Source organism: Varanus komodoensis, unplaced genomic scaffold (genome assembly GCF_004798865.1).
Source record: "Varanus komodoensis strain SLA01 unplaced genomic scaffold, ASM479886v1 scaffold29_3, whole genome shotgun sequence".
NCBI lineage: Eukaryota > Metazoa > Chordata > Lepidosauria > Squamata > Varanidae > Varanus > Varanus komodoensis.
Window position 1 is genome coordinate 758,827 of NW_025335760.1, and position 12,932 is coordinate 771,758.

General features: G+C 58.5%; 1 protein-coding gene across 2 annotated transcripts; it reads left to right on the forward strand.

Moving 5' to 3' along the window:
* Positions 1–196: 196 nt before the first annotated feature.
* CAPNS1 (calpain small subunit 1) lies at positions 197–11,484 on the forward strand. Of its 2 annotated transcripts, none has more exons than XM_044435477.1 (11): positions 197–282; positions 4,088–4,294; positions 6,084–6,117; positions 7,180–7,269; positions 7,868–7,925; positions 8,137–8,201; positions 8,764–8,832; positions 8,968–9,046; positions 9,270–9,386; positions 9,657–9,715; positions 10,130–11,484. In XM_044435477.1, the coding sequence occupies exons 2-11, from the start codon at positions 4,128–4,130 to the stop codon at positions 10,154–10,156; spliced, it is 765 nt and encodes a 254-aa protein (XP_044291412.1). In that variant the 5' UTR covers positions 197–282; positions 4,088–4,127; the 3' UTR covers positions 10,157–11,484. The 2 variants fall into 2 exon arrangements, with proteins under 2 accessions (XP_044291412.1, XP_044291416.1); XM_044435481.1 differs by lacking the exon at positions 197–282 and adding an exon at positions 1,572–1,590 and having other exon boundaries at positions 4,089–4,294.
* Positions 11,485–12,932: the final 1,448 nt, after the last annotated feature.

A 12,932-nucleotide genomic window follows, 5' to 3' on the forward strand; every position in this document is an offset into this window, starting at 1 on the left:
CCCCGGCACCAGCGCCGCCCCCAGCAGCAGCAGCAGCACCGGCAGCGGCGGCCGCGGCCGCGGGAGGAGCCGCCGCCGGAGCCGCGTCCCCGCGCAGCACGCCAGGCGCCCACCCGCCGCCATCCTCTTCCGGAACCGGGAGTCACGTGGCGGGCGGGGTGGGGCCGGGCGAGGGCGGCGCCTCCCTTCCCGGGCTCGCAGCGCCTCCAGCGGCCAGGGCGCGGGTGCAAAGAGGCGGCCCCGCGGAGCACGGAGAGGGGATCCCGCGCATCCCGGAGGAAGGTAACTCCGGGGCTGCGGGGGAGGGAGGAGCGAGACCCCCGGCCTTGCGCCGTCGCCGCGCCGCTGTTTGGCGGGCAGCTGCCAGCGCCGCGGCCCTCGGCGTGCGGCTGGGGCGGATGGGAGCTGACGGCCGGCCCTGCGGAGGGCGCCAGGTTGGAGGAGGCCTCCCAGCGGAGGGCGCCCGCCGCGCCCCTCCGCCCGCACATTCCCGGCCCCCGAGTCAGAGCCGGGGCGAGCGGCGCCGTCTGGCCGCGGGAGCCGCCTCGGGCGCGGGAGGCGCGCTCCGCTTGCTCGGAAGGGGCGAAGAACCGGCCGGGCGGGTCCGGGGCAGGATGCCGCGGCCGGGCAGCCCTTCCCGGAAGGCCGCGGGGCGCCCCGCATCATTGGGCCACGTGGCTCCGCTCTTCGGGGGAAGCGGCGACGCTCCCGACCCGAATCCGCCAAGGGCGCCGGTCCAGGCGGGGAAAGCCCGGGGCGCGGGCCTTTTCTCCGCGCAGCGCTCGGATCGCGCCCGAGCTGCTCCCTGCATTGGGCAGGGAAGGGGCTTCTGGGCTGCTTTCGCGATGACGCTTCGGAACTGCCGCCTGGATCGGGGCGAGGTGGCTCCGTCGTCTGCTTCAGCCTACTTAAGCGCTCCCCAGCCTGGCGCCCGCCAGATGTGCCTGGCGACAATTCCCACCATCCCCAGCCAGCTGGACATTGCAGTCTGTCACACCTGAAAGCGCAGGATAACGTGTGACACCCCCCTCCCGAGCTTGTGGGGCCGCAACTTCCATTATTATTATTATTATAGCATTTCTATGCCGCCCCTTGCCGAAACCATCATCCCCTCATTCTTGTCTGCGGTGGCTTGGCTAATGGGAGTTGGAGTCCAGCAGCTTATCCTTCCTGGGGTAACTGGGGCGGGGCAGGAGGGGCGTTGTAGGCCAGCATTCCTGGCTCCCCTCGCGGTGGGGATCCGTGCCAGCCGCTTCCGACTCGCTTTGTTTCCGTTTCTTTTCAGCACTTGCAGGCATGCATTAAACCGGTGCAGCGCCCCCCCCCCCCCACACACCCACACGAAGGGGCCGCGGGGGGGGGCCCCCCCCCCCCGCCCCAAGCTCCCGCCCAGTCGGGGGGGCAGCAGCCCTGCGCGGCGCCCTCCCCGCCCCAAGGGGATCCCAAGCGGGCCGGAAGGGCGCGCCGCCCCGGCGCTAGGACCCGGCGGGCGCCCCGCCCGCGCGGCTGCGGTGACTCGGCCGGGCGTGGCGCGCCCCGCAGTGGCCCCGCCGCAGATCCGCGCGCAGGCCGGAGCAGCCGCTGCGCCCGGTAAGCCTCGCCGGGGCGGGCGGGCGGGCGGGGGGCCTTTCCCTCGCGGCGGAGCCCCCCTCCCGGGCTCGCCCCTCCCCTGGGCCGGCGCGGCCCCTTGCCCGCCCCGCGCCGCAGTCCGCCGCCCGCCGGCCCCCCCGGGCTCCCGCCGCCGTGGGACGACCGCCCCGGCCTGCCTTTCCTGCGCCGGATCCCGCGCGTCCGAAGAGCGCTGCTCGGCCCCTCCGCACACATGTGTTCGCGTGCTGCGGCTGCTCCCCGGGGCTGCTGCTTGAGCGCCCCCGGCGCTCTTGGGGGGGGGACCCCTTGCCCGCTGCCCTCTCGAGGACGCCTCCGTCTCCGGGTTTTGGGGTCCCACGTGCTTCTCTGGGGTCCCCGCGCGTGTCCCCGGGGGGATGTGCGCGGGGCTGGGGGGAGATCCCCGCTCTGCGCCCAGTGCGCCTGTGGGTGGTGGTTCTCCTTTCGGCCCAAGGAGCGAAATGGGGCTGGCCAGGCCCCTGCGGTTCTCTGGGGTTGCCCTGGGTGGGGCGACCCCTGGCCTGGCTGCCGGGGGGCCTGGATCCCCCGGAATCCCGGGCTTTGAGTGCGCAGGCAGAAGCAGATCGGCCCTGCGCCGCGAACATGGTTCCCTCCTCATGCGGGAGCAGCTTCCCCTTCCAGTCACTGCGGCGCCCATGGTTCCCCAACCGGCATAGCAAAGTGGAGCGGGGGGGGGGGTTGGGTGTCCCGCCAGACCTTGGACTGCAAGTCCCCATCCCCACGGCCGGTTTGCAGGCGGATGGGAGCTGCAGCCCCACAACGTGCAGAACGCGGTTTATAAGCTCGCGCTGGATTTCTGCGCACATTTTGTCTGCCAGAGGCTGCCTGGGCTTCGCAGGGCGAAGTCCCAGGCCACCGGGGCAGTGGGGCTGCAGCGCAGTGTTGCAGCGTCAAGGCGGTGTGGACCAGCATGGCATCCTGCTGGGAGTCCTGGGAGACTTAGTCCCGTAATGCAGGCCGGCAAGCATCCAAGCCCATCACTGGACTACGCATCCCAGACTTCCTTTGGAGAAATCTGGGGCGGTGAATCCCCCTTTGCCTTGCCTCAGAAGACGTGCTGACCCGTGTCATCTTCCGGGCCAGCATCTTTGGATCTTGTTGGATGGCGCTTGCTGCCAGGCTGTGCAACACAGTCCACGGTAGGGAATGATGGGAACTGTAGTCCAACAACATTGGGCAGGTTCCAGCTGCTCCGTCAGCTGGGCCAGAGGGCAAGTGCCAAGTGTTTGGGGGAAAGGGCAGAACCCAGATTTTTATTGATCCATGCGGGATCAGAGGATAGTTTTTGCCTTTTTAGTGACCGAGGAGTTCCGTTCCCACGCTCCCCTCCTGGGTTGGCCAAGGTGTGACGCGACGTGGCATTTGGGGGAACCGAAACCTGCCTTCCGTGCACCAGGGGTGCCTCTGTTCCTGGCCCAATGCCCCACCTGATCTTCTCCTGCGTGTGTTTCCAGCCAGGCCTGGCGCTTCTCCTGCTGTTGCGTTAGCAGCGGCAAGAGGCCCACAGCACAATGGCATTTGCCCACTCAGCCCGTCTCAGAGGCCTGGCTTTAGGTTTCTAAAGCCAGCTGCTTGCGTGGAGGGATCTGGCTTCTGCGGACTTCGGCTCCAAGCAGATTTCAGTCCCACTGGCATCAAAAAGCAAATAATTGGCAACAAGGTGTTTTGAAATTCATTCGTTTTCATGTTTCATTGGCTGCTTTGAATTTTCTGTTGGAAAGATAAGCAGGATGAACCATTTTGAAATAGAAATAATAACTATTTGGAAGTATTTTTAAGTATTTAGGGCTCTCTTTCCTCATTCTGCTGGCATTGCTTTTTGTATTTTTTTAATTGTATTATTTTATTTGTACTGGTTGTGGCCCACTGGGAGTTTTAGTACTTTTTCTCTCCAAATACACACCGGGTTGCATAACCCTAACAAGAGCAGAACTATAATCTGACAACGTCGCAGCTGGAACAGCATGGTGTTCCCTGCTGCAGAAGCCCAAAAATCTACATTACAAATGTATGGATGTACATTTAATGGTATTTACTTCTAGATATTTACTCCTAGGTTCAGGATTTCAAGCTGAATCCTGTGATCTTTTTCCATATCTCCCTGGAATCTCCATAAATGTGTGAGCTAGTGTCTTAGGTTCTGTTCAACTTTTCTCTGAAATGAGTCGTGTGTGATTTTTTCCACCTTTTTTTTTTTAAGCAAGTTCTGCCTTTCCTGTTATTAGCCAGTTGTGAGCTGTCCCCTGAAGAAGCTTTGGTTATTTCACAGAAAAGCAGAGTGTGAATATTATCAAATAACTGGGGTGACTTGTGGCGTGTGACGGCCCTCCGTACCCCTCTTTGCACTGGTTCGAACTTGATGGCTTGAAAGCATCTCCATCCCACACGCCCAGGTGGCTCTCGGCACGCGGTGCGGTTCCCTTGCGTGACCGTCTCCTCTTTCCCTTCTCTTCCATAGAACCGTCTGCCTTGACTTGCTTTCCTAACAACTTCGGAAAATGTTCCTAGTCAAAAACTTCCTTGGTGGAGGCGGAGGCGGAGGCGGAAACATCAACATTGGCAATGTCATCGGGGGACTTCTGAGCGGTGGAGGGGGCGGCGGCGGCGGCGGCGGCGGGGGCGGCGGTGCTATGGGCATCTTGGGGGGCGTCATCAGCGCCATCAGGTAAGTGGCACCGGCAGCCCCTGTCCAGCACTCCGTCCAGGTGGCGGGCAAAGGCCCCCAGCATTGTGCAAGCGGGGGGCTGCAGGAGCTCCCCAGTCCAAGCGCTTCTGCAATGGGGTTCTTGTGGGGGGGGAGTCCTCACCCCTTTCGTGAGGATTCTGATTCTGCGCCTCGCTCGCTCGCAGTGCGAGGGGCTGGGGCCGGGGAGCGGGCCTCTTCGTGGCTGAGAGCCCGTCTTTCGGGAGGCTAGGCCTGTTCCGCTCCACTTGCAGGGATGGGCCGGCAGGTCAGCGATGCCGGCAGTTTCTGCCTTGGCTCTGTTTGTCATTAAACCGGTCGGTTTGCTCGCACGAGGAAGCCAGATCATCGGCTGCAGGGACACCTGCTGCCCACCCGCTGCCAGGCTGAAATCCGACTCTCCTGCTCGCATGTTTAGCGAGGGTGTGGGCGCCACTCGAGCGCATCGGAGTCAACATGGGCCGCACCCATCCTCCCCGGGTGGCCCCCTCCGGATGTGCTGGGCGACAGCTTCCGCCAGCCCTTCCCCAGCCAAGCCAGCCTTCCCCTGTGTGAGCTCGGGATCGTGTGTGCAGCTCTGGTCGACCCACACTTTAAAGGGGGGCCGGGTCCTTAAAAAAAACAAGTCTTTGAAAGGGGATGCAAACGCCAGTCCAACATCCCATGAAGAAAAGCCCCGCATGGAGTCTGCATGGGGCTGATTTTGGAGAGGTGGAGAGGAAAGACCGCTCAGCCTGGCGGGGTCGAGCAGGGCAGAAGCAGCAGCTGTGTTAGACATCACTGGAGTGTTTTGGAGGGGAAATATTATATAATAAATATTAGCAGAATAAACATAATAAATAAAACAGGCATTCAGTGGAGAGGCTTAAAAGAACAAGGAGGAGCTCCAAATGTTTTGCAGCTGGAGACAGGGTAGAGTAGATTGTAGTTACTCCTGGCGTTTGCTCGTGGTAGTCTGTACGTGATTTTGGAGTTTGTGTACATTATCAGAGTATTACTAAGAACCCTGAAAGGTAGGCCAGTGCTGCAGAGAAGGAAAACAGGTGAGAGCCGGAAAACAGTCGTGTGCCTCTGACCACTTAGCAAGTTCTTGATGGGGTGAGATTTAGATCTGGACCTCATGTGCTGGCCGTTACAGAATTTATTCTGGTGTTCCATTCTCCTTAGCTGCTCAGGGGATATGTAGTCAGGAGAAGAAAACCAGGGTGCATGTCTGTGTGAGTCCTTGCTGCTTTCTCTTTGTGTCCTGCTGGATCAGAGCTGGAATTTTCCTACTGACCTTCATGCAAATAATCCTACGGCACAAGGCGAAGCAGCTTCGAGCACCTTCAGTTGAATTATGGCTCGAAAGCTCTCCTTGTGCAAAGCAAGCTAAGTTCTCCCTGTGCCGACTGAGGCTAGAAATCGATATAAACTTCTAATGTGTGTTTCTGTTTTTTCACCTCTCCTCTTCCTTGTTTTGCGGTCTGGGACACCATCTGTTTACTTACCTTTTAAAAAGATTGCTCAGTGCAGTTAATACACCAGTTCTCAGAAAATGGGAGGGTCTACACTTTGGGACTAGCATTCTGGAAATGTAGGGCTTGGGGGCTGGAGCAGGCCGAGGGAGACCCCCGAAGTTAGCTTCGAGGAAGGGTGGGAGAGAAAGGCCATATAGATACTGGGCTGCGTGTCTCACACGAGTGAGTCCGTTTGCATCATTGAAATTTAGCGCTCTTTCTTGCTTTCCCTAGTAACATTTCTCCCTTTTCTCCCCATGTCTGCATTACAGTGAAGCAGCAGCTCAGTATAATCCCGATCCTCCGGTAAGTCCGTCATCTACTCTGAAACAAGGGCTGCTCTCTCCTCTCTTTACCTCTTGCATAGTGAAGCCGAACGGTTGGGGGTTCAGGACAGGTGAAAGGGAAGTCGTCCGGATGCAGCATGCTTCTGTTTGAGTGGCTTCAAAAGGGACTGGGCAATGCATGGAGAAGAAATGGCTACTAGTCCTCATGATTATATATTATATTCAGTATTGGAGAGAGTCCCCCTTTGCCCACCAGCTGCTGGGGAACTTGGGCAGGAGGCTGCCCTTTCCCTCCTGTCCCACTTGTGGTTTTCTTGTGGGCAGCTGGCTGGCCACTTTGTGGTTGACCCAGATTTGGGAAATGAGTGCCTTGTGAATGGCCACGGCGGCCATTGGAGGAACAGGCAATCTGCCTCCGTGGTGGCCATTTTGGAAGAGGGGAGGAACATCCCAAGTGTGTCCACCAGACCAAAAGGGTTGGGAACCATTGGATTAAGTGGGGTTCCATTCGATACCCTAATTGCTGACACCGTGGCGGCATGAGCTACCTTTTCACTTCCCAAGGACAAACTGGGCGGTGTGGGGGGGGGGATTGGTGTATCCAGACTACCTCAGAGAAAGTCTCACGGAGGGTGGATCCTCAGTAGACGGGTAGGACTGTACCACATACCTCTGAAAGACTCAGCTTTACTGTAGCAAAACTTAATCGGTATGTTTAAACCGACGGCATTGTGTCCTGCTGATTGGGGCTGAATGAGGAGTGAGATGGGGACACCGTAATGCAAGTTAGCATGGAGACGGCTCAGGGAAGCATTGCAAGGATGAAATCTGTCACGTGCAGCACAAACTTTAAAATAACTTTGAGAATGTGCACCGTGTGCTGTTGCACTGCGTGGCCGCCGGGGTTTAGGAACTTTCAGACAGACCACCGTAAAAGAAGAGGGGAGGAATTGGAATGTGGATTGAAGCAGCCAGACAAGAAGCCGCTCCGGCCCCGTCAGGCAGCCTCTGCAAAGCATTTGGGGCACCGGCTGCGGCCGTCAGTCGCGCGCCCCTTTCTCACCCCTCGCTCCCCTCCCAGCCTCCGCGCAGCCACTTCTCCAACATCGAGGCCAACGAGAGCGAGGAAGTGCGGCAGTTCCGGCGGCTTTTCACCCAGCTGGCAGGAGATGTGAGTGGCGTTTGGGCCTTTCCGTAAACATTGAGGACTAGCCTGGTGGTGCCGTGGCGGGAAGGTTTTGCTGGCGGGAAGAGAAGGGGCCATTTCTGAATTGTGTGTGGAAGGGCGTTCATCCTGCATGTGCTCACGTGCGGGGGTGTCCCACTGAATTTGGCGGGCCTCTCTTTGAAGGAAAGGCGCCCCGGCTGGGCTGTGCTTGCATCCTGGGCGCTGCCTAGTTCCCCTTTATGGCCACAGTTTCGGGCCTCTTCAGCCCAACGGCTGAATTCAGTGTCCGGAAAGTTCTCCGGATAGAATCTCCTGGTGGGTGGGCCAAGGACACGGGGGCGTTTCTGCAAGACCAGGCTCTTCCAGCCCATAATGAAGCCTTCCCGGGGCATTTTGACCATTCTGGAAACCCGTGCCAAAGGTGGTCCGACATTAAGCAACTGGGGTTGGAGGACAAGGGTGAGGCCAGGCAGAGGAACGTGGCCGCCTGCAAGACCCTCGGCAGCCGGATCAGAGTCCGAGCGGACGGGATCCGAGCCGCGACTTGACGTGCTGAGCCTGCCCCAGGCCAGGCGAGCTGCATCGGCCTCTCCTCTTGCAGGATATGGAAGTGAGCGCCACGGAGCTGATGAACATCCTCAACAAGGTGGTCACCCGACGTAAGTCGTTCCTTCCGGTGTCTTTGGTGTGCGTTGGGCTGTGTCCTATCCCCCACAGCTGTCTGGGAATGATGGGAATTGCAGTTCAGCGCATTTGGGGGAGACCAGGTGGGGCGAGGCTGGTGGCCAGCTGGGAAAAGCAGCCTAAATCACTCCGCACGAGAGCCCTTGGCCTTTCCATAGTCTTGAAATAGCCTTGCCCCTTTTTTAGACCAAGACCTGAAGACGGATGGCTTTGGAATCGACACCTGTCGGAGCATGGTGGCTGTCATGGACGTATCCTTTCTCCGGCCCAGGCCCCGGGGCTGGGCGCCGCGAAAACCTTTCCTGCTTCCTTGCAGGATGTTCATGGAAGGCGCCATGTCAGGTGTGGGCGTCTGTGCCTCTGGAAGCACCTGACTTTCTCATCTCACCTGCCCAGGGGCCCTCTCTGCACCTGCCAGGGCGGGAGTGCAGAGCCGAGGGCCAGGGGCCGAAACGGGGGTTCGAGGGTTCCCGGGAAGCTCGTTTAGTGCTCTGCCAGCTTTTCCGAAGCCCTCCTGCTTCCGCAATTTGAAAATCTCCCTTCTGGCATGGCCGGCTGTCCCCGTTTGGCCTTCATCCTGCCGGGAGCTTCTTGACATAATACTGGTCCTTGTACTCAGAGGCGGACTGGATGGAGGGGCTGCTTGGGCTCCGGACGGTGCATCCCCAGTTCCTGGGGGCTTCCTGCTCCCGGATTGCTGGCCCCAGCGGGGGACCTTGGAGCCGGCTTTCGCCTGAGCCTTCTTCGGAGAAAGGGGGCAGGGTGTGCTGGGGGGGCACTCCTTTTCTTTTTCCCTTGACTGCCCCCTCGCAGAGCGACACGACTGGCAAACTGGGCTTTGAGGAGTTCAAATATCTCTGGAACAATATCAAGAAATGGCAGGTGAGCCGGTCGTGTGGGACTCGTGCACGAGGCGCCCCCTTGGGCGGGGGGGCGGGGGGCTGGCGTGTCCCGAGCCCATGGGCCCGACGCCTGGGGCAGCCTCCTCACCTGCTCCCGTCTCCCCTTTGCCCTCAGTGTATCTACAAGCAGTACGACATGGACCAGTCGGGGACCATCGGCCGCAACGAGCTCCCGGGAGCCTTCCAGGCAGCAGGTGGGGGGCCGGGGGAGGGATGGCGAGGGGGCCCGGGGAGAAAGTGGTGCGAGCACCCCCGGCCGAGGAAACGAGGCGCGACCTGGGGCGCTCGCGGGGCCGGTTGGCCCCCCCCCCCATGCCTGACGTGGGGCGGGGCGCTGGGGAGAGGGGTCCGTTGAACGGGGGGCGGCCGTGAGTGGGGCCCCGTCCCGCCTGACACTCGCGGCCTCCTTCCCGCCAGGCTTCCAGCTCAACGAGCAGCTGTACGGCATGCTGGTGCGGAGGTACTCGGACGAGAACGGCAACATGGATTTCGACAACTTCATCAGCTGCCTGGTTCGCCTGGACGCCATGTTCCGTGAGTAGCAGCCGCACGGGCAGCCCGGTTCCTGGATGGTCTCGGGGGCGGGGGGGCAAGTGGCCCCGGCCCGCAGTGCCATTGCCAGAATCGCATTTTCCCCGTGCCGCCTCGGCTGCTCAGCCCTCAGCTGGGAGGCCGGGCTTGGCTCCGGGGTCCCAGGTTGCCACCTGCCCAGGAAGGGCCCCGGGGGGAGAGAACTCGGCCCGCAGGCTGCAGGGCGGCCCGAGAACGGCAGCCTTTGAGCAGGTGCTTTCCTTGCGCTTTTAGGTGCCTTCAAATCTCTGGACAGGGATGGCAGCGGGCAGATCCGTGTGACCCTGAAGGAGGTGAGAGGCAACCATCTTGTGTTGTCTTCTGGCCTGCAAGGGGCGGGGGGGGGCACCTGGTTGCATTTGTCAGGAGGGGAGGAGAGTTCAGGAAATAATTAATGCTGCAAAGAGGTGGAGAAGAGCCCGTGTGTGTGAATGTGAGGTTGGGATGATCCAGTGGGCGTTTTTTGCCGTCGGTGTGCACCTTGAACCTGTGTGCCTGTGTGCTTTGCCAGGCAACGCCGCTGGCAGCCAAGGGCTGGGAGGGGCTGGTACTCAGAAAGGTTCCTGGTTCAGCCCCTGCCAGGTGAGGATGGCCATAGAGAAGCCCGTGTGCATGGAAGGGGATGTAAATGGGGAAAGCAGATTGGGGAAGAATCTAGAAAATGAGGACTAGAAGCTTAAAGGACCCATTTGATCTTCCTATTGCAGTGGCTGCAGCTCACCATGTACTCCTAAGGACCAGACTTCCACCGAGATCACGCCTCCTCTGACATCACTGAGCCTGTCCTGGAATGGGTTAAAATTTGATTTGCACCCTTCCCTTCAATGCGGGATAGCCTAAGAAATGATATTGGCTTTCACTCCTGACTCTTGTTCTAAAGCGAAAAAGAACCCTTTTCTTATTATTCTGTGTTGCTTTTTAATCCGTATTGCAGATAAGGAAAACAGTATTTAGTTTAGCCATTCTGATTCGTTTCCTGAAACTAACTTTCACTAGGAACAGCTGCTGGTCTTGTGAGAAGGCTCGCAGCTTGGCGTGCGCTTTCTTTTCCAAGTCGGCTCGGATTCGCACGCTAGCAGGCCGGTTCTGCTTTTCCGCAAGCATCAGCGGCGGAGCAACTGCCTGGCTTTCAGGTGAGGCGCTGCCCACGCAAGCCGTCCCCAGCAGCACCTCGCTTGCTTCGGGGACTCACTGTCCCCCAAGTGTGCGATTAGGGGCCGGCCGCTATTTTAATTTTGCATATTAGATTAGGCCAGGGCCGAAGAGATGAGAACCTCGGATGGACCTGCGAGCAGTTCGCACCTGCCGAACGAGAGAAGCCCCAGCCTCCCATTTTCAAAACTGGACAGCTGAATCCTTGATCACTCCGCATGGATGCAAACTTAAAAAGCAATAGGCTACGGGCTGGGAAGGACCTCCTGAAGCTATTTAAATAATGCTTGTTATAGAGGTGTGTACCTTCTGTCCTGTCCTTAAGTTCTAGAAGCAACTGGTATAGTCCTGCCCAAGGGCAATGTATGCTTTCTATAATAGTAGCTGAAGCCAGTCAACCGAAGTACTTAGCTCTTTGGCACTCTAGGAAAAAATTCCCTTATTGCAAATTGGATGAACGCTCATCAGACCCATGAACCGCCGATACTTCCGTGTTGCATGCGATTTTGCCACGCGTGCGTTTTGAAGGAATAAAGCCTAGCAAGGCTGCTGGGTCGATCTATTTTGCTTTGAAGGAGAAACCTTTTGGCAAGTGCCAGCATTTCCGAAAACGTGTCCAAAATGAGTTGCCCGGGTCCCGGAGCTGCTCTTTCCCCATTTTGATCCTGGGCTCAGCGGAAGAGGCTGCCTGCGAAGGTCGGAAATTGTGGACGGAGACTCGCTCGCAGCCTCCCGGGTCATACGGCTTGAAACGGGAAAACAAGAATGCTCTTAAGGGAGGGGAAATTATGTTTTGGCAGTGATGAATTTCAAAACGTGGGCACTTTCCATTTTGAGTCCAGTGTTTTCAAACACAGATTTTGGAACTGATGGTTCTAATAAAATATTTTTATGCCTGCCCACCTGGAAACGAGAGTGTTTATCCTTAACAACTGTAATGAGGTCCTCTTTTGATGATAAAGAAATGGTCACGCTGGCCGGAAGAGACCCGCTTGTTTGATCTTGGTTCAGAGGCAGTCCAGCTTGCTAAGAGATTGTATACTTTGTATATTCTCTTATACCTGTCATGAGCGGAGCAGCTGGAGCCGGGGGTCAGACTAGATGGCCCAGGAGGTCCCGTCCGACTCGCTAAGTTTCTGTGTTTCTATGTTTGTGGCTGGGGAGATGGAACCATGAACTACAAGCCAGAAGGAGAGCTCCTTGGACCATGGATTGGTCTTGCAACTTCCCTGCCTGCTCCTCCGGTGCTGGGATCTGCTTCCAAGAGTGCCGCCCGTCTGTTTCTCTCCAGCACCCACGCTGTTTTCTAAAAGCGCTCTAGCGACGGGAATGAACGTTGTGAAACACACGTCGTCCTTCCCACCTTTGGACCGTCTGTGTTGCTTCCTGTGCCGTGCGCCTGCTTCCACGGAAAGGGGCCTCGTTTCCCTCCATGCCTGGCTGTGTTTTGCTGCTACCCGTTTGTGGTTTGTGGCGCCCTCAGCTAAATGCACCGGCTGGGTAGAGGGCAAACCTCTGCAGCGTTCGCCGTAGGTGGCAAAGCTCTCTGTGGACACGAAGAAAGCTCCCAGCTCCGGATATGCGCTTTGTTTAGTTGCAAAGCCGTGCCTGACCCATGGACAACGTTCCTCCAGGCCTCCCTGTCCGCCACCGTCCCCCGGAGTCCACCCAAGCCCACACCCACCGTCCCAGTGTCTCCATCCAGCCACCTCATCCTCGGCCGGCCCCTTCTTTTGCCCTCAATCGTTCCCAGTATTAGGCTCCTCTCCAGGGAGTCTTTCCTTCTTATCAGGTGACCAAAGTATTTGAGTTTCATCTTCAGCATCCGGCCTTCTAAAGAGCAGTCGGGGTTGAACTCCTCCAGGACTGACCAGTTTGTTCGCCTTGCTGTCCAAGGGACTCGCAGGAGTCTCCTCCAGCACCACAATCTAAAGGCCTCAATTCTTCAGCGCTCAGCCTTCCTTATGGTCCAGAATGAGATGTGAGCTCCATTCCGTTCTGGTCCCTGAGACTGGCTCCTGAGGTCAGACAGTGGTGCAGTGGTCGCTTTTGATGTGCGGGTGTTTAGCGTGATTGCCCCTGATCCACACTCCCAAATGCCAACGGTGCTGGTGTTGCACCTCAAACTGGTTCTCGTGGTTTCTCTCCATCGGGAGTGGTGCTTCTGTAAACCGGAAAAGGCTTCATCATCCATTCCGGACCAGGCCGCCCCAAAATGCTTGGTGTGTTGTTACCACTGGGAACAATCCAGTTTTGCGGGGAAACTGTCCCCGCACCTCCCTGGTTCCTGTGAGGAGTTCAGCTGAGCTCGGAGGAACAGGGAAGTCCAAGCGGTGGCAGCTGGTACATGTTATCCTG